Source organism: Caloenas nicobarica, chromosome 32 (assembly GCF_036013445.1).
Source record: "Caloenas nicobarica isolate bCalNic1 chromosome 32, bCalNic1.hap1, whole genome shotgun sequence".
Taxonomy (NCBI): Eukaryota; Metazoa; Chordata; class Aves; order Columbiformes; family Columbidae; genus Caloenas; species Caloenas nicobarica.
In genome coordinates this window covers 436,256-456,724 of record NC_088276.1, presented here as the reverse complement: position 1 = coordinate 456,724, position 20,469 = coordinate 436,256, and the positions used below count along the sequence as shown (strand labels likewise).

The 20,469-nt window shown below is 54.6% G+C and overlaps 1 protein-coding gene across 1 annotated transcript; it reads right to left on the bottom strand.

Annotated features, from left to right (window-relative positions):
* Window positions 1–1,026: 1,026 nt before the first annotated feature.
* On the bottom strand, window positions 1,027–1,989 carry LOC136000384 (olfactory receptor 14J1-like). The gene has a single exon (XM_065654164.1). It carries the CDS (start codon window positions 1,987–1,989, stop codon window positions 1,027–1,029), a length of 963 nt encoding a protein of 320 aa, XP_065510236.1.
* Between the last annotated feature and the right edge of the window lie 18,480 nt (window positions 1,990–20,469).

Below are 20,469 nucleotides of genomic sequence, written 5' to 3'. Positions count from 1 at the left end.
CCACAAAGCCTTTCCCTAGGGAGAGCACACCTGCACTGGCCTGGCTGCCATTCCTGCACCCTGTCCCCACGCTCCCCACAGCCCCCGAGCTGGGGGTTTTGCTCTGTAGATCAAGTGGGCTGTGGTGCCCGGGCTGTGGTGACTCTGCAGGGCCGTACTGGTCAGACTGGGAGGCAGCCCCAGCTGATGGTGGTCACTGCCACTGACCGCGTCCCACACAAACTCTTGGGTGGCCACGGAGGGTGCTCAGAGGGACCCTGCCTTATTCACCATGTGTGTGGGTGCTGGCCACCAACAAGCAACTGCTGAACAACCAGCCCAAAGTCCCTCGAAAGCCACACTGGGACCCTGATCCCATCACACTGAGCCCACAGAGAAACAAGCCAAACAATGAGCCCCTTGAGAGTCTATTCCTTAGGCATGTTCTTTAAAACAACTCTGGAAGAAGATCTAAACCTTCAGGCACTGTGCTAAGGAGATCCCCTTGCTGCTGGAGATGCTGTTCTGAGGCCATCTCTGTCACAGAAGTGCCCATTGCCTGTCCTGGTCACAGGACCGACACACAGTTCGACTGTGACCAAGCCCTGGGAGCCCTCAGGCCTTGCAGCAGCACAAGGGCTGAGAAGGAGAGTGGGGAAGTGGAAAGAGAAGGACTCTGGAAAGAACAAGGCTGGTGCTCCCTGGCAGAGCAGCTCTGCTGGGACTGTTTCCTCCATCTTTGCCAACAGACACATTGTATTGACCTTCACAAAGGTTGCAGAGGAAAGATCTCAGACAAACTGTTCACAGCAGGGTATTTATTTTCTTTAAATACACAGAGAGCACGACTTCTCATTTACAAAGTCTATGACTCAAACTATAAAGGTGAACAGAGAATGAGAAGTGGAACGAGTAATAACATTTCTTTGTGGGCAATATTATCATAGTTAAAAAAGCAAAACCAAACAAGCCTTCCCCCAACTCCAAACAATCATCTCCAAATACAAAATTAAAAAAAAAGATAGGCTGGACCTGTCATGAGTTATGTCATGAGTGATATGCAGAAGATGGGAAGTTTAATGACTTTGAAAAGAATCCAGCCATCAGTTTCCTCAGGGCATCCTTGAGCTCCTGGTTCCTCATGCTGTAGATGAGGGGGTTCACTGCTGGAGGCACCACTGAGTACAGAACAGACACCACCAGGTCCAGGGATGGGGAGGAGATGGAGGGGGGCTTCAGGTAGGCAAACATGACAGTGCTGACAAATAGGGAGACCACGGCCAGGTGAGGGAGGCACGTGGAAAAGGCTTTGTGCCGTCCCTGCTCAGAGGGGATCCTCAGCACAGCCCTCAAGATCTGCACATAGGACAGCACAATGAACACAAAACACATAAAAGCTAAACAGGCACTGACTACAAGAAGCCCAAGTTCCCTGAGGTAGAAGTCTGAGCAGGAGACGTTGAGGATCTGGGGCATTTCACAGAAGAACTGGTCCAGGGCATTGCCCTTGCACAGTGGCAGTGAAAATGTATTGGCCGTGTGCAGCAGAGCATTGAGAAACCCAGTGGCCCAGGCAGCTGCTGCCATGTGGACACAAGCTCTGCTGCCCAGGAGGGTCCCGTAGTGCAGGGGTTTGCAGATGGCAACGTAGCGGTCATAGGACATGATGGTGAGAAGAAAATATTCTGCACCAAATAAGAAATATCCAAAGAAGACCTGGGCAGCACATCCTGCATAGGAAATGACCCTGGTATCCCACAGAGAGTTGGCCATGGATTTGGGGACAGTGATGGAGATGGAGCCCAGGTCAAGGAGGCCGAGGTTGAGGAGGAAGAAGTACATGGGGGTGTGGAGGTGCTGGTCACAGGCTATGGTGGTGATGACGAGGCCGTTGCCCAGGAGGGCAGCCAGGTAGATGCCCAGGAAGAGCCAGAAGTGCAAGAGCTGCAGCTCCCGTGTGTCTGTGAATGCCAGGAGGAGGAACTGGGTGATGGAGCTGCTGTTGGACATTTGCTCTGCCTGTGAACATGAGGACCTGTGCAAGGAGGAGGAGACAGTGATAAGTTAGGGGAGACTTCTATGAGCAAAATAAACATGCCATTTCTCATGAAAAACCTCATCCCTGATGGAGGCATGTGTCAGCTATTTCTCCTTTTCCACCAAATGACAAACACGGGTCATCACAGCTTAAAATGCAGCTTGGGCACCTAATTTCCATGAATGCACCTCTGGGGCAAGACCCCCTGCGTTGGTGTCAGAACTGAAATGGACCCACATTCCCACCCCAAGTCCAGAGAGTCAGAGCACCAGGGACAGGTGGAGAAACAGGGTAGAGCCCTGCAGTGCTCCTGAAAAATAAAGCAAGGCCAGAAAGGCAGACGGGCATGATGTGAAACCTTCTCCTTACCTGGCTGTGCTGCTGCCACTCACATGATGACACTGTAGAGCAAGTACTTGTAGCACCTTTTTTGTGTACCACGTTCCAGAAACCCTTCACCTGTAGGTCCAGCTGCTGAGGTGGAGACTCGTTACCTGGACCCCATGGCTTTGGGGCAGAGGCTCTGCTGGGGAGGGGAGGAGACCAGGGGGTTGCACTGGGAAATGCGTCTGCACTGCAGGGGAGGGCAGGGGGCTTCCTGAATCCTCTCCCCAGCATTTCTGGTCCCAGCTCCCTCTCCCTGCCCATGTCTCTGCTGCATGGAGCTGTCCCTGCTGGGAGCTGTTTCTCTGCCCCTGAATCTGCTCCCTGTCAGTGTCACATACCCCATCTCCCATGCTCAGCTCTGCCCTGCTCACACCTCCTGGCTCTGGCCACTGCCCAGGGGCAGCTCTGTGTGTGGAGGGGCTCAGGAGCAGCTCTGACAAGTCCTAAAGAGAACTGGGGTCTCAGCACCTTCTCCAGGACAGAGAAATAAATTCCCATGTCCCACTGCCCACCCAGACAACCAAGAGTGGAAAAAACTCAAAACTTATAATCATCCCTATGAGATAAATGCTTCCTCAGTGTCCTTCAGAAGGAACATCTGCAAATGTCCTGGGGTTGAGCTGGAGCTGTGAGCTGACCTGACCCACGCAGCTCCCTCTCAACAGCAGAAGGACTCTGATCTGCTGGGGGTCGCTCCTTCCACCCACAGCTTCTCCCGTCAGTGTTGTTGGGATCTCCCCGGGCAGGCTGAGCGCTGACCCTGGCAGGCAGCAGAGTCCCTGCAGGGACCCTGCTCTGCAGGACAGCCCTGGGCATCCCTGGGTGCTCATCCAGCTTCACCCCCTGCAGCTGGGAGAAGGCAACTGTCGTGCCCCGTCCATCCAGGGAATCCCTGCTGAGGAGCAGACCCTTCTCCTCCACACCAGCCATGGGACGTGCCAGCTCTGCGAGATAATTGCAGGATCCTCATCTGCACCACCCTGCACCCAGAGACTTACTGTGTTAAGGACTGTGAAGATTTCTCCCCCAGTGAGCTCTCAGCTGTCTCACCACCCCAGACTGCATTTTCCCTCTCTCTGCCTGACTCCTCTCCCCTCGGTGCTGCAGGCAGAGCCCTCAGCCCTGCTGCGCTTTGCAGAGGAGCTGCTCCTGGGCAGAGCTGTCTCTCTGCAGCGCTGCCGCTTGCCAGGAGCTGCCTCTGTCCCAGGAGCCCAGCCCAGCTCAGCAGCACAGGAGCAGTCCATGATGTCCCTTTCTCTGTCCCCTCTGGGCTCCCTCCAGCTGTCCCTGGGGCTCCAGGGGCACATCCTTTGAAACAATCTCAAGTAATCACTGATGTTGATTCTCTCTCTTCAGCAGTGACACTTCTTGCCAGCATTGTGTTCTTTGTATTAAAAAGTAAATTGGTATGAGAATCACCTTTTCTTGTCCCATCATTAGGCAGGACACCAGGAACGTTACAGCAAAGGATCTAATTTTTCCAAACTGGGGGAGGAATATGTTCCCCGGAATGAATTTAGGCATTATATTCTGGGTTTATACTCCTAGGTCTAGAGAGACATTCAGCAATCTGTTGGCCATCTCATGTCTCTGCTCTGAAGCAAAGCCTTTGCACACATGGGCTCTTGAACATTTGGTACCAGGTTTCCATGGGGTAACTCAGAGGTTTCCTGGTGCCACAGCTGGGGTGGTTCAGCCCAGATGTGAGGCAATGTCCTCAGCCAGGGACCTGACTGGGTGAGCTGGAGCTGTCAGTGTTGCAGACAGAGCTGTGACACGGATGGAATAAACTGCCAAGGCAGGGTGGCAGAAGTTAGTTCATCTGGTCTTCAGGGACAGCAGCCTCCAAGCACAGCAACAGTCCAGAGCAAAACTCAGTCTAGACCTGTAAGGCTATTAAGGGTCACCTAATGAGCTGTTACTACTGCAGGAACAGTTAAAGGAGAAACAAAGACACTGGGTGGCCACCAATGACTTTAATAAGAAAAAGAGGTGAGAATCCCTGTGTCCTCTTCTCCTCTGTCTTCACCAGCAAGTTCTCTCTGGCCTCTGTGACTGGAGGCAGGAATCTGGACGAAAACAACCAGCAGTGGGTGCAGATCAAGTCAGGGGTCACTGGAACTAACACAATCCTTTCCAGTCTATGGGACAGGAGGGGCAGCATCCCAGGAGCTGAGACAGCAGGACGATGTCACAGTGAGGCCACTCTCCACCTTCTTGGAAAGCTCATGGAGACTGGGGGGACTCCCTGACCACTGGCAGCTCTCGCACATTGTGTGCACTTTTCAAAAATGGCCAATGGGTGAGCAGGGGAACTGTGAAATGTGTTATTGTGATTCGTGTCACTATAAGAGTATATCAGGGGACAGAAATAAGTATTAGTGTACTAGCATTGCAAAAATGCGCCAACAAGAAGTTAAGATAAGTGCACTGACTTAACCAATTAAGGCATGGAGCAAGGACACTGGATGTTGTGGTTAGGTAGCACTAACGACTTACGTAAAGAAAAGGATATTGCCGTTAGGTAGCGCTAACAACTTGCTTAAAGAAAACCCACTTTACGCATGCACCGAATAAAGAGTAAAGAAAAGGACACTAAAGAAGAGGAGAAGCCTTCCTCCTGAGGACCACCAGGAGGGGAGAGGCGACCACCTAAACCTCTGAGACGTGTGCAGAAACCTCAACGCCACGTTAATCTGGGGAATTGAAACTAGGAGGATACTTCTTGGAAAAGGGAACTTAAGAAAGTATAAAAGACCAAGGGAAAAAGTAAGCGGTGTGAGTGTTGGTGGAGCGGTGACTCCCCACACACCCAGCGCTGTTTGCTTGCCTTTTATTACCTAGCCTTTTGCTTTGATATCTGTTAATAAAATGACTGATTCTGATTGAAACTCAACCAGACTCAAGTCCTGTTTATCAGAGAACTAAGGGCTGTGCCCCAGAACATGTCCACTGGGACCCCATTTCTCGGTGTCTGGAAGAGAAGGTGACGGGGTTTACCCAGGGCAGGTGGTGTCTGTCCATCCTCTTTGCTTCCTGTGAGGAAAGGACAGGGTTGCAGGACGTGGGGAGAGCAGTGGTCTGTTACCTGGAAGTCAGCAAGGCATTCAGCATCATCCCCCACAACATTCTTGTGTCCAAGGTAGGATATTATGGTCTGTGTAAGTGTGTAAGTAGATGAGTAAAAACAATCTGGATGTTTGGGCTTGGAAAGGTTCTACAGAAAGAGAGAAACTTCCCAATCCTGAGGACAGTCAAGCACTGGAAGCTGTTTCCCAGGAGTGCACATTCACTCTACCCCAAAAATTGCCAAAGAGGTGTTTGGATAAAGGCCTGAGTAATCTGCTCTGACCCTGCTTTTGAGTGCCCAGAGCCTCCTTCTTGGGGCCCAAATCCTCATGTTTAGGGTCCCAACGTGTCTTTTATCACCCACGGCCTGTGTCCAGGGCCCACAGTTTCATTTTTAGGCTGAGCTCGGCTCGTTGCCTGGCAACAACCAACCAGAAGTCTATGGGGAGTCAGGGGACCCAGGACAGCCAATGGCATTTGAGGAGGTGGGGCAAGTCATGTGATTGATACGTAACCAGCCAATCAAGCTTTGAGGCCTGCAGGAAAGGTGGTGAGAGCTGAACAAACTGGGCAGCATTCAGGGGCAGGCCGTGCTGGCTGCACCAATCACAACTGGCAGGAGTGCAGCACATGAATGATTGACAAGTGGTCTGACCACTCATTTGATGGGACGAGCCAGGGGGGAAATCCCAGACAGCCAATCAGCGGATGCAGCACCTCAGGGCAGGGTGGGCCCCAAACCAGGGCAGAGTGACAGCCCAGGCAGCCAATCCCAGACAGCATCAGCTCAGGGCAGGAGACTGACAGCCCTCCCGACCAATGGCAGTGGAGAGTGATGTGAGCAGAAGGCGGCTCCGCGGGTGGCCAGGCCGAGCTCTGACATGGTGCCCATCAGGGCTCCCCTGAGCTCGAGCAGCCCCGGCCCAGCCCCGGGGCCCCTTCCTCTCTGCCGCCCTCCCCGTCCCTCCCGTCCCCCCGGCCACCCCCATGTTCCAGACCCCACGTCTCCGTGGCACCACCCGCTCACACAGTCGGTATCCTGGGCCGTGCCGCTGGAACGCAGCCATGGGCCATCCGACTTCCCGCCGCCACCACCGACCGCGTCCAACCGTTGTGGCCCCTGCTGTACCCTGGGCCACAGCCCCCGCCGTGGGGCAGAGGCCCCACCAGACCCAGCACCCGCCATCCTGACAGGGGCTGAAGAGGCCCCAGCGTCTGAGAAGCTTCATCTGTGCTCTGCCTCGTGGATGGTGGGAAATGCCCCGTGGCGCTGGTTACAGCAATGGAAGCGGAGCCGCTGGCAGCGCAGAGCCCAACCCATCGGGGCTGCTGAATCCTGGCGAGATATCGTTGCCCGGCTGGAGAACCTGCCTGTGAGAGTGCGCCACGTAGAAGCTCATGTGCCCGAGAGTCGGTCACTGAAGAACCTGATCCGAACAACCAGCGGGGGGATCGAGCTGCCCAGATTAAAGTGTCTGAGGTAGGTTTGCACTGGCAAGATGAAGGTGAATTATTGATGGCCCATTGGGCCCACAGTGCCTCAGGTCATCAAGGAAGGGATATAACACATAGATGGGCTCGTGATCGAGGGGTGGACGCTGTTGCACAGGTTATTCACCATTGTGAAAGACTGGCTATGATCAAGCAAGCCAAGCGGTTAAAGCCTGTGTGGCATGGAGGGTGATGACTGAAGTGTAAATATGGGGACGCCTGGCAAACTGACTATATCACACTGCCACAAACCCGCCATGGCAAGAGCTCTGTGCTTACAATGGCAGAAGCCACTATCGGATGTTGGGAAACCTACGCTGTGCCCCACGGCACTGCCCGCAACACTGTCCTAGGCCTTGAAAAGCAAGTCGTGTGGTGAAACAGCAATGCAGAAAGAACTAAGCTAAACAACAGGACTCATTACTGGAACATCCTCACAGACGCTTGGGCCAAGGAGCACGACAGTGAGTGGGTCTGTCACATCCCCGTCATGCACCAGCCTCCAGGAAAATGGAGTAGTGCAACAGACTGTTACAGACTATGCTCTGAGCAATGGGTGGTGGAAATTTAGAAACTGGGATTCAAATTTAGCACCCAGGTGCCCAGCGCTGAGCTGACCCTGTGCCTCCCAAAGAGACAGCCTGACCTCCCTGCCCAGGCGCAGGGTCACAGTGGGGCCCTTTGTGACCTCACATTGTGACACCCACTGCCCTGCCTGTGCTCAGCGCAGCTGTGGCCCCAGCCCGCACTGTCCGACAGGACGGCGACGGGACAGGGCAGGAGCACGGAGCTGGCGAGAGCCCCTGAGCATAGCCCACGTCTTTCAGAGATTTAGCAAATCATTTTGGTTGGAAGTGACCCTTAAGACCATCGAGTCCAGCCATATCCTAACTCTAGCTGCCCCTGGCAGACTCCCCTCTGCCCCCGGCAGACTTGTGCTGAAGACTCCCCGAGTGCAACCCAAGTCTTTCCCAGCTGCCCCCGGCAGACCCCTGGCATTTTGCCAAAGCTTCCCCCTTCTCCACCTATAACTCTTTGCTTGGACCCACAAGATGGCAGAGAAACATCTCGGCACCACCAGGGTGGCCCTGGAGGAGGACAGGGCTCCCCAGGGGAGCGGATCTCCAGTGGAGCCCCAGGAGCTGTGCATGGCCCAGCAACTGGAGATGGGTGAGTGAGGGGCCCTGATTGTCTGGGCAGGGCGGGGGCTCAGCGAGCGCTCCCTGCTCGACACCAGGATCACGTTTCCCCTCACGCTGGCAGGGCGGGTCCCACGGGTGGTGGTCATGATGCTGCCTGAATGCCAGGGCTGCTCCGAGCTGGGAGCCGGCCCCAGCACAGCCTCTGTGGGCAGAGGAGACCCAGCTCCTGCTCCAGGGCACGGGCAGCGAGAGGCAGCAGGGCGGGCAGGCGGCAGCCGTGCTGTGGGACAGAGACCTTTCCTGCCCATCTGAAGCGAGTTCCTTACCCGCTGCACTGGGGGCTTTCCCTGTCTTGCCTGGGGTCTGCTGGGCACCCTCCAGCCCTGACACGCTGGGGGATGATCCAGTTCAAGACTCCAGAGGGAAAGGAAAGTTGCCCAAGCCACTGAAGGCAGAGTGTGGGTTTGTTGCACTTTCGGCAAAGTGAGCAGGGGAACACACTATTTTCTAAAACTGTGCCTTCATCAGGAAATTTCAAGGGCAGTGTGAGGCTTCCCAGAGTGTTTCTGTGTTGCAGAATAGACCTTGTTTTCCTGGGTGCTCCTGTACAGAACTTAGCTTTTAAATATGCTTTTGTGCAATAACATGGTCTCATCTCTCTTCCAATGTGCTTTCTTGGCAGTCGTTGCTGAGGGAATGGCTCTGCCGCAGAGGATCCTCTTTCCCCCGCAGAAGATTTACATGGGCTGGCAGCACAGCCAGAGAGCTGGAGCGGGACTGCACAACCTGGGCAACACATGCTTCCTCAACTCCATCCTGCAGTGCCTGACCTACACCCCGCCTCTGGCCAACCACCTGCTCTCTGGGGAGCACAGCCGGGCCTGTCAGTACTTTTCAGAACTTTTCCTTGTACATCTGTTGGGCACTGCCCAAGGGCTCCCAGAATCTGGAAGCTGATCAGCTCCCTGAGTTGGTGTTCTTTGAACACTCAAGCCTAGAAGCGGCTTGTTGTACCTGGATGTGTTCATCTTTAGAAAGGCACCCATTTCTAGCCTGGGCTCTTGGTCCCTATCCCTGCAAGTTAATCTCTTTTGCTTATTGCACAGAAAGCTTCCGTCAGTTCAGCATCCCTCTGAAGAAAGTTTTCTGTGCACTTAAACATCCCGGGCTTGTTGGGACTTGGGCCCCTTGGGAGGAGTGAAGAATTCTTACAACTTCTTAGGTTTCCCATTGCTGTGGATATTCTGGAAACCTGAGGAGCTTCCCTCTCTCCCTCCCCATCTCCCTCCCTCTCCAGGTGGCCAGGAAGGCTTCTGCATGATGTGCAGAATGGAAGCGCACGTTAAACAGGTCCTGCATTCCTCAGCCAGTGCCATCGAGCCTTGGGCTGTTGTTGATGTTCTCACACGTAAGTCAGTCCAGCTGCTGTGACATGTTTTATGCCATTCTCGTAGGAGAGAACTAGTAACTTCTTCTTCCTTAGAAATAGGAGAAAATTTCGAGCATGGCAGGCAGGAGGACGCCCACGAGTTCTTACGCTGCACCGTGGATGCCATGCAGAGAGCTTGTCTGAGCGGAAGCAGCAAGTAAGCACAAGCAAATTGTCTTTCCAGCGTTCCCAAGCCCTTTGGACTCCTTGATGTCCTCCCCTCAAGGAAAACTATGCCCAGGGCTTTCAGACAAAGCCAGGCTCTTGGAGGAGATAACTCTCTGCCTTCCCATTGGTTTGCAGCTTGGACATCTCCTCTCAAGCAACTACCATCGTCCATCAGATCTTTGGGGGCTTTCTGAGATCCAGAGGTACTTTTCCACAGCTACTGCTCTCCTTGGAATCGTCTGTGCCCTCCTGTCTGCCTGCGATAGCAGCTGATTGTGTGATTGGCGCAGTGGGTGTGAGGAGCGTAACCCGGCACAGTCTGTTGACTTCCCCTCTCGCTGAGCATTTCCATTTGCCTTCCAGTCACGTGCTGGAGCTGCCAAGCGGTTTCCGATTCCTACGAGGCCTTCCTGGATGTTCCTCTGGATATCAAAGTAAGAGGGTTTGTAATTGTGCTTCAAGATGTCCCAAGGCCACTGGAGCTTTCCAGAATCTACACAGTTGGCTTAAAAATGTATCCGACAAACGCAAGAGAGCTTGGTGGTGGCCAGGAGGTGGAATGGACTGTGTTCTCCTGCAGAGGCCTTGGCAGTGGTCTCCCTGTCGGTGCTGGTTTCAGCTGGACAGGCACACGTGCCCCTCTCTGCACTGTGACGTACCCTCCTCCTTCTTCCCTTGCCCTCCCTCAACACCCGTCTGGCTCCCAGGCTCATGGGGGGTGTTGTTTCCATCACTGGTGACCCGCACACCATCGTAACTGAACTGTGCGGTGCCATGAAGAGGTGGCTCTGGGGAGTGCTGGGAATCCCTGGGGAATGAGGGAGATGTTCAGCATCACACCCTCTTTCTGCCTCCTTCTGGACACTGCTTGCGGGTTCACAGTGGGTCTCCTCAGCGTCATCGAGCTGTTTTCTTGTGTAAACTCCTCCTAAGTGTTTGGGCGAGGGCATTTCCCAGAGCTCAGGGCTCTCCCTTCTCACTCCTCCAGGCAGCCGCATCTGTCACCGCAGCTCTGGAGGACTTTGTGAAACCCGAGCACCTGGATGGCGAAAACTGCTTTAAATGTAGCAAGTAAGACGATTACTAATGACATATTAATACTAGATGCTGCGTGAAGGTGTCATCGAGCAGAAGTCATCTTTTCACATTGGTTTAAGGCACAGTAACGAGAGGCAGGTTTTTCAACATGGCCTCATGGTACTGAATAGCCTTAAAATAGAGTCGGGATGTGTGAGACAGGAAAGGCTGTCTGGCCTTTGGGGAAAAAATGGTGCGTTTCAGCCCTTGGCTCTGTACTTGCTTTCAAGGTGTGACAAGATGACTGCCGCCTCCAAGAGGTTCACGGTCCATCGCGCGCCCAAGGTTCTCACGGTGTGTCTGAAGAGGTTTGAAGCTTTCACCGGCGACAAGATCAGCAAGGTGTGTACACAACTGGAGGGCAACGTTCTCTTCCTGGAGCGGGTTTCCCAACGCCAGACGTTCTGTCACAAGCAGCTCATGTTGAGATTCTCATGTTCCCTTCTGGGGACAGTTCCCATGGGAAGGCAAGCGTGTCCTCTGCTCCCACAGAGCCGCTTTGGCCCAGATCAGTTTCCTGCCACCCAAAAGGTGACATGTTGCTTTAGGGAAAACCAAGTGCTGATGATTCCAAACGACGCATTTCTACACTTCTGGCCTTTAGCCTTGAGAGGCTGTGTCCTCAAATGTTTCTGGATCATTGCTGAGCCCTCCTGCTCTCTCCGTAGGTTGTGGAGTATCCCCAGTACCTGGATCTTCGCCCGTACATGTCTCAGACAGCTGGAGAACCGCTCCTCTACTCCTTATACGCCGTCCTGGTGCATGGAGGTGGCAGCTGCCGTGCAGGACACTACTTCTGCTACATCAAGGTGAAAAGCAACTTCCTTCTGAACAAGGGAAAAATGTATCCTGGGGAAAACAAACTTTCCTGGCCGTGTTCTGGCAGCCAAGGATCTGAGTGGGGAAGGTTTCCTCAGGGGCTGGATCGGATTTGTTTTGGAACACTTGTGGTTTGGCAGGTTTTGGCTTGTGTTTTTGTGGAGAAGCCATGCCGTTCATCTCCAGATACCGACACTCTTCTTTGCAGGCCAGCGATGGACTGTGGTACCAGATGAACGACGAGACTGTGGTTCTTTGCGACATCGACACAGTTCTCAGGCAGCAAGCCTATTTACTGTTTTACATCAGGTAATCACAAATTTTAAGCTGTGTTCAGAATACGTTTCCTTTTCCTGGCTTTGCTATTTTTCTTCAGATCCTCTGGAGTGTTTCTGTCATAGCAGACAATTACCGCCTGCATCGTTCAGCCCAATCAAATTTCCCATTTGCGGTCTTAGTTACATATTCTCTCTGTCATATAAAGTGCTCCAAGAAAATGCCTGAACCCAGAAGAGGCTGCAAGAACAGCCCTCAGCAGAGACCCCTCTTTTTTCCCCAGGTGCTCTGATTTGGAAGTTGGACAAAGGGCTTCTTCCTCACCGGCACCATCACACGCCCTTTCCCTCCTCAGTCAGCGGGCGGCCGGCAGCAAGCAGGTGGGTTCTGTGGGACCGCAGGGTCTGCCCTGTAGGACTAAGGTGGCTGTGGGGAGGTCGTCAGGGCACCAGATGGACAGCGGGTTTCTTTCAGGGATCTTGGCAGCGCTCTCTTTTCCCTCCCACACAGCAGCTTTCTGCACATTTGCAGCACGGCTCCCTCTCCCAGCATCCCACCTGCATCCATCCCATTTGTCCTCCTTGGCCCCTCTGCAGCCTCCAGGAGCCTTTGGGAGGCCCTTAGCTGTTCCCTCACAGCTTCTGGGGGTTCCCCACTGATGGGTCCTGTTAGGAGGAATGGGCAGGAGCTTCTCACAGCTCTCTTTGCAGGACATGGCGGGGGGCATGGAGGACTCTGCAGAGGACAGCAGCTCCTCCGCACCAGCCAGCAGCAGCCAGCAAAGCCAGGCAGGTGCCCGGGAGGCAGCTGCGGGCCGGCTGTGGCCCATCTGGCCAGGCAGGATCAACAGCAGCTCCTCCATGGGCTCCTGCTTGCGTCGCTTCTTCCACGGCTGCGTCAGGCTGGTGTCCAGAAGGAAAGCTGTGCGCCCGCTGCGCTGTCACCCCCGCGACCGTGTGCCCCACACTGCGCGAGAGGACAGCAGCAAAGAGGAGCAGGGATTCAGCCCTTCTGCCCACTGCCAGGAGAACGGTGCCAGGGAGAGGGCCCGGAGCAGATCCCCGCAGTGGGGCAACCATCTCCGCAGCTGGGCTGTGGACACCACGGACTATGAACATTCAGACGGGAGGAGGGGGAGAACCAGTCCCCTGGGCTGTGACCGCACTCACAGGGATGAGGCAGCTCCAAGACCCTCCAGCAGCAGCTCCCAGTCTGCACCAGCACCTCCAGTGCCCTCCAGCAGCAGCTCCCAGTCTGCACCAGCACCTCCAGTGCCCTCCAGCAGCAGCTCCCAGGCTGTTCCTGCCCCCAGAGCTGCTCAGGAGCAAACCCGCCCAAGGGAGAGAGGTCGGAGCAGATCCCCGCGGCGGGGCTATGATCTCCGCAGCCGGTTTGTGGAGATCACGGAGCAGCATCGCTCAGTGAGGAGGACACGGAGCTGGAGAACAAGTCCTCCATGCTGTGACCGAGCCCTAAGGGATGATGCAGCTCCAGGGCCCTCCAACAGCAGCTCCCAGTGTCCTTCCGCACCCAAAGCTGCTCAGGAACAAACTCAGCCAAGGCAGAGGGAGCGGAGCAGATCCCCGCAGCGGTGCTATGACGTCCACAGCCAGTTTGTGGAGATCACGGATTGTGACCCCTCAGCACACAGGGGGAGGAGGAGGAGGAGCAGGAAGGCTTCAGTGCCCCGGAGTTACAAATCAGAAAAGCAGCCAGTGGTGACCAAGGCAGATTGCAGCCTGGGATGAGGGAGGACACAGTATGTGACACCTGCGATGCTGGAGAGGAGGAGGAAGAGTCCAGGAAGCGCCAAAGCTGCCCAGCAGGGACCAAGCTGCCCCAAGGGCACCAGCAGCCAGTGCTGCCTCTGGCCAGGAGGAGCTCAGAGAGCCCTTCCAGAGCCAGGGGCAGCTCTGCCGGCCGGCCCGCCTGCCCACAGGCCCCTCGAGGAGGAGCTGCAACCTGCACCCACGGCTGGGATCGCTTCTCAGAAACACTCACTGAGCGCCAGTGGGCAGAAAAGCCAAAGCCACAATTAAAAACAAACTCCTGTTGGCCTCGCATGTGTCATTTATGGGGTGTTTGCTTCTCTGTGGGTTTTGCATCAATTGGTGAAATCCCCAATCTGAGAAGTCCCTGTGATGGGGTTTTGAGAGCTGTGTGCTGTGTGTTCCCATCTTGCCCTCTCTTCTGTTTCAGTGTGGCGGTTGAGTTGTAAGGAGCCATTGAAGGAGGAATGTTGTTTTTACAACTGATCTGACACCTGACCCCAGCGGGGGGTAAGGGATGAGAGACATCAGACTATGAATCCTTAATGTAAAACAAAGTCTCTTTGAAATAATCCCAGAATACAAACTGATTACTGTATTTAAAAAGTTAAGCTAAGTGATAGGGTAACCAAAGAGCCAGAAATCCATATTTTAATAAAATCAACAAGGTCAGAGAGTTGTTAGAATTAGATGAATGAGACAGGTAAACTGAGGCAGGTGTCGGGTAGTCTGTAAATCCTGCAGTATCCAACCAATGGGGAGCAGGGGAGGGAATTTGCACCCTGGATTTATGGGGTATCTAAGCGTAGGCTTTTTGCCCAGTTCTGTGTACCTACTTTTGGGTAGAACACCCGGTCTTGCAAAATTGTTTTTAAAATATGCTTTGCTGAGAGTTCTTGCCCGGGCCTATTCTATTGGCAAGGTGATTGTTTCCTACAACAGGATTCAGCAGCAGAAGGGAGGCAGGACTCTTCCTGCAGTAGAAACCGCTCATTATGAGGCCCTTGAATTGCCTCACAGGTATAGACCGAGTTTTGATTTGGGCTGTTGCTGTGCTTGGAGGCTGCGGTCCTTGAAGACCAGATGAACTAACTTCTGCCACCCTGCCTTGGCAGTTTATTCCATCCGTGTCACAGCTCTGTCTGCAACACTAACAGCTCCAGATCACCCAGTCAGGTCCCTGGCTGAGGACATTGCCTCACATCTGGTCTCAACCACCCCAGCTGTGGCACCAGCCCAGCTCTGACCTTCCACAAGGAAACCTGGTACCAGGTGTCCAAGAGCCCATGTGTGCAAAGGCTTTGCTTCAGAGCACAGACATGACATGGCCAAAGATTGATGAGTGTCTCTCTAGCCCTAGGAGCATAGCACCAGAATAAAATGCCTAAATTCCCTCAACTAAAGATATTCCTTCCCAGCTTGGAAAAATTTGAGCCTTTGGTATAAGCTTTGGGGTGTCCTATCTAACGATGGGACAAGAAAAAATGTTTCTCATGCCCAAATTCTTTTCCAATATGAAAAATGCTACTGCATTAATGAACTGTCTCTGTAGAAGTGAGAGAAGAAACATCATTGATTACTTCACACTGTTTCATAGGACATTCCCCTGGAGATGCAGGAACACCACAAGGGAGCCCAGAGGGGACAGAGAAAGGGACATCCTGGGCTGCTCCTGTGCTGCTGAGCTGGGCTGGGCTCCTGGGACAGAGGGAGCTCATGGCAAGCGGCAGCGCTGCAGAGAGACAGCTCTGCCCAGGAGCAGCTCCTCTGCAAAGCGCAGCAGGGCTGAGGGCTCTGCCTGCAGCACCGAGGGGAGAGGAGCCAGGGAGAGAGAGGGAAACACAGTCGGGGGTGGGAGGATGCTGAGAGCTCACTGGGAGAGAAATCTTCTCAGATATTAAGCCTGTGGCCACTGACCATTGCATCTGCAAACCATGGTAGTATCTCAGAAAGCTGGGAAATCACAGAGCCTGCAAGAGATGTAAGTACAGCTCTCAGAGATTGTCTGATCAGAGGAGGAGGATGTGCTGCAGAGCAGGGATTTCCTTCTGCACTGTCAGAGTGACAATACGTGAATGCTGTGTTCTCCCAAGGATGGCTGTGGGGTGTAAATGTAAATGTGCAGGCAGGGGTGCCCAGGGCTGTCCTGCAGAGCAGGGTCCCTGCACCCCAGGGCTGTGCCGGGGCAGGGACTCTGCCGCCTGCCAGGGTCAGCGCTCAGCCTGCCCGGGGAGATCCCAACAACACTGAGGGGAGAAGCTGTCGGGGGGAAGGAGCGACCCCCGGCAGGGCAGGGTCCTTCTGCTGCCTGGGTACAGATATTACTTCAAAGATAAGGAGCTTTCCTGAGTCTGTCCTTTCAGTTTCCTGTTCCAAGACTGGGGGGAGTGAAGGGAGCGTAGGAAAGGATAAATGCAAAAGGAGCTCTCAAGTTTTAACAAGTCACTGAGAGTCCTGAACTGCAGCTCTGAGTGACCAGCACATCTGCCAGAAGCCTCAGAACATCCCCTCAGCCACTCCTCTGCGCACGGACAGCAGCAGCATCACATCTGCTGAACCCATCAGCCTTAGGCTGACCTGTCCTTTTTTACAACCTGCAAACCTCTGCTCTCAGCAGTGCCTGGTGGCTTTTCAGGGTAACATGGCAGTGTGATCAGCCTCCATCTCAGAAAGGTGCCAGCCCAGGGCAGCTGGAGCAAGACAGAGGGACAGAGCAGCTGCCCTCACTCTGCACTGACCCACAGGCGTTCTCCTGCCTGACAGGACTCGCTCTGTTCTCCCTGAGTGCAGCAGAAATGCTGAGGGTTTATGACACCCAAGAACAATCCAGGGCACTTGCAGGATTGTACTAGATGATCTTTCAATGTCTGTTCCAATCTCTAACATTCTGTGATTCTATGAAGCTGTAAAAAACCCAAACATTTCAAATTTCATTTTACCGTCCTGTTTCATTCTCTGTGATAGTGCAGATGCTGACAGGCTCTTCTTCACCATCAGCAGTTTCAGGTGAAAACTTTGAACCCCGCGACTGGCCTCTGCCCTCCGTTCCCATGACCCCCTGCTGCAGAGCAGGGCTGACTCCTGGGCAGCCAGCGGGCACAGGCCCTGCTCCTCACGGCACCTCCAGCCAGCACCACCCAGGGCTCAGCCACGGAGCTGAAGGAAGGTCTGGAAAAGGACAAGAGGGTGTGGAGCGGGGGGCGATGTGTGAGAAATGGCTTTGATTTCGCTCAGAGAAGTCTCCCCTAACTTGTCATTGTGTTTTCTTCTTGTGACAGTGCCCCATGCCCATCGGCAGCAAATGTCCAACAGCAGCTCCATCACCCAGTTCCTCCTCCTGGCGTTCACAGACACACAGGAGCTGCAGCTCTTGCACTTCTGGCTCTTCCTGGGCATCTACCTGGCTGCCCTCCTGGGCAACGGCCTCATCATCACCACCATAGCCTGTGACCAGCACCTCCACACCCCCATGTACTTCTTCCTGCTCAACCTCGCCCTCCTCGACCTGGGCTCCATCTCCATCACTGTCCCCAAATCCATGGCCAGCTCTCTTTGGGATACCAGGGTCATTTCCTATGCAGGATGTGCTGCCCAGGTCTTCTTTGTGTGTTTCTTGATTAGTGCAGAGTATTCTCTTCTCACCTTCATGTCCTATGACCGCTACGTTGCCATCTGCAAACCCCTGCACTACGGGACCCTCCTGGGCAGCAGAGCTTGTGTCCACATGGCAGCAGCTGCCTGGGCCACTGGGTTTCTCAATGCTCTGCTGCACACGGCCAATACATTTTCACTGCCACTGTGCAAGGGCAATGCCCTGGACCAGTTCTTCTGTGAAATCCCCCAGATCCTCAAGCTCTCCTGCTCAGATGCCTACCTCAGGGAGGTTGGGCTTCTTATATTTGGTGCCTCTATATTCTTTCTATGTTTTGTGTTCATCGTCGTGTCCTATGTGCAGATCTTGAGGGCCGTGCTGAGGATCCCCTCCGAGCAGGGATGGCACAAAGCCTTTTCCACGTGCCTCCCTCACCTGGCCGTGGTCTCCCTGTTTGTCAGCACTGGCATGTTTGCCTACCTGAAGCCACCCCCATCTCATCCCCATCTCTGGATCTGGTGATTGCTGGTGTATACACAGTGGTTTCTCCAACACTGAACCCCCTCATCTACAGCATGAGGAACCAGCAGCTCAAAGATGCACTGAAGAAGCAGATTCAATCTGTCATTCAGCAGCTGCCCGTGTCTCTTCACAAATAATTTCCAATGTGTTTGGGGAATCTTCAGTGCTTTGGGCATTTTGTCCGTGGTAACTCCATTGCTCTGGTCATATCTGCGTGCACTCCGCTCCTCCAGAGGTGTGAGCCCAGTCTGTCTGGCACAGAGGTCTTTGCACACGTGTTTGGTGCAATGGTACAGCTGGTCTCTCATGTCACATCTCTGTAAGAAAAGGGGATTTCCTCAGTGCCGGTGTCTGGAGTTGGGCTCTTCTTCCAAAGCTGAGGTCAGGAACAGGCTGAAGAGATTGTCGGCATGAGGCCGTGCTCCGGTGCTGTTGGGCTCTGTTGGGCTCTGTTGGGCTCTATCAGGTCCTGTTGGATCCTGTCAGGCCCTCTTGGGCTTTGTGGAGTCCTGTTGGGCTCTGTCGGGCTCTGTCAGGCTGTGTTGACCTCTGTTGGGTTCTGTCAGGCTCTGTCGGACTCTGTCAGGCTCTGTCGGGGCTTGTTGGGCTCTGTCGGCCTCTATCGGGTTCTGCTGGGCTCTATCGGGCCCTGTTGGGCTTCTTCGAGCCCTGTCAGGCGTTTTCAAACGCTGTCAGGCTCTGTCGGGCTCTGTCGGGCTCTGTCGGGCCCTGTCGGGCTCTGTCGGGCTCTGTTGGGCCCTGTCGGGCTCTGTCGGGCTCTGTCGGGCTCTGTCGGGCCCTGTCGGGCTCTACTGGGCTCTGTCGGGCTCTGTTGGGCCCTGTCGGGCTCTGTCGGGCTCTGTCGGGCTCTGTTGGGCCCTGTCGGGCTCTGTCGGGCTCTGTCGGGCTCTGTCGGGCTCTGTTGGGCTCTGTCGGGCTCTGTCGGGCTCTGTTGGGCCCTGTCGGGCTCTGTCGGGCCCTGTCGGGCTCTGTCGGGCTCTGTCGGGCTCTGTCGGGCTCTGTTGGGCCCTGTCGGGCTCTGTTGGGCTCTGTCGGGCTCTGTCGGGCTCTGTCGGGCCCTGTCGGGCTCTGTCGGGCTCTGTTGGGCCCTGTCGGGCTCTGTTGGGCTCTGTCGGGCTCTGTCGGGCCCTGTCGGGCTCTGTTGGGCTCTGTCGGGCTCTGTCGGGCCCTGTCGGGCTCTGTCGGGCTCTGTCGGGCTCTGTCGGGCCCTGTCGGGCTCTGTCGGGCTCTGTTGGGCTCTGTCGGGCTCTGTCGGGCTCTGTCGGGCTCTGTCGGGCTCTACTGGGCCCTGTCGGGCCCTGTCGGGATCTGTCGGGCTCTGTCGGGCTCTGTCGGGCTCTACTGGGCTCTGTCGGGCTCTGTCGGGCTCTGTTGGGCTCTGTCGGGCTCTGTCGGGCTCTGTTGGGCCCTGTCGGGCTCTGTTGGGCCCTGTCGGGCTCTGTCGGGCTCTGTCGGGCCCTGTCGGGCTCTGTCGGGCTCTGTCGGGCTCTGTCGGGCCCTGTCGGGCTCTGTCGGGCCCTGTCGGGCTCTGTCGGGCTCTGTTGGGCTCTGTCGGGCTCTGTTGGGCTCTGTCGGGCTCTGTTGGGCTCTGTCGGGCTCTGTCGGGCTCTGTCAAGCACTGTCGGGCTCCGTCGGGTCCTGTCGGTCTATATTGAACCTTCTGTTCCCTTTAGAATAAAAATCTTTGCGATTGCAACCCCACGCCATTTACATGTGTTTGTTGTTGTTTGCTCTTTCTTTTTTTATTTTCCTATGTTTGGTTTTGGTTCATTTTTTTTTTTAATTTTTTGCTGTTTGCTTTTGGGGTTTTTTTTTGCTTTGTTTTATTTTGGTTTTTGTTGTTTAGTGGGGTTTTTTTGCTTTGCTTTTTTGGTTTTTCTTGCTTTTTTGTTAGCTTTTTGAGGTCTTTTGCTTCTTTTTTTTTGTTTGCTTTTTTCCTGCCTTTTACCTTTTTTTGGGTCTTTTTTTTGCTTCGCATTATGTTGCATTTTTTTCTTCTTTTTTTGTTTGTTTTTTGTCATTTTTTTTTCTTTTGTTTGCCTTTTTTTGCTTTTTGGTCTTTTTTGGGGTTTTTTTCCTTCTGTTTTTTGTTTACTTTTTGTTGGTTTGTTGTTTGGGGGGGTTTTTTTTTTGCTTGGTTTTTTTGCTTGCCTTTTGGGATTTTTTTTTTTTCTTTTTTTGCTGCTGCTTTTTTTTTTCCGTTTGCTTTTTGTTGGTTTTTATTGGGATTGTGGGGGTGGGTTTGGGGGGGGGGGGGGCGTCCCTCGGGTTTGGGGGAGTCCCCGGGGTTTGGGGGGGGGGGATGAGGGATTGGGGGGACAGGTCTGGGGAAGCCCTGGGGGTCTGGGGGGGGGGGTCCCTGGGATTTAGGGGGGCCCTGTGGTTTGGGGGGGGGGGGTCCCCAGGGTTTGGAGGCCCTGGGGGGGCTCTGGGGATTGGGGACGGGGGGGGGTTGGGGGACCCCTGGGGGTCTGGGGGCACCGCTGGGGTTTGGGGGGACCCTGGGTGCTGGGGATTCCAGGGACTGCAGGGGGTCCCTGGGATTTTTTTTGGGGGTCCCTCATCACCCCCACCCCCAGTGAACCCTGGGGTTCACGTACCCCGGCTTTGGAGCTCCCGTGCTCAGCCGAGCATCTGCATAAGGACAAAAAAAACATCCCCGTCCCACCTGAGAGCTTGGCTGCATCGCT

Coding starts and splice junctions, on each gene's coding strand:
- LOC136000384 (XM_065654164.1), bottom strand. CDS start 1,989: ATGTCCAACAGCAGCTCCATCACCCAGTTCCTCCTCCTGGCATTCACA.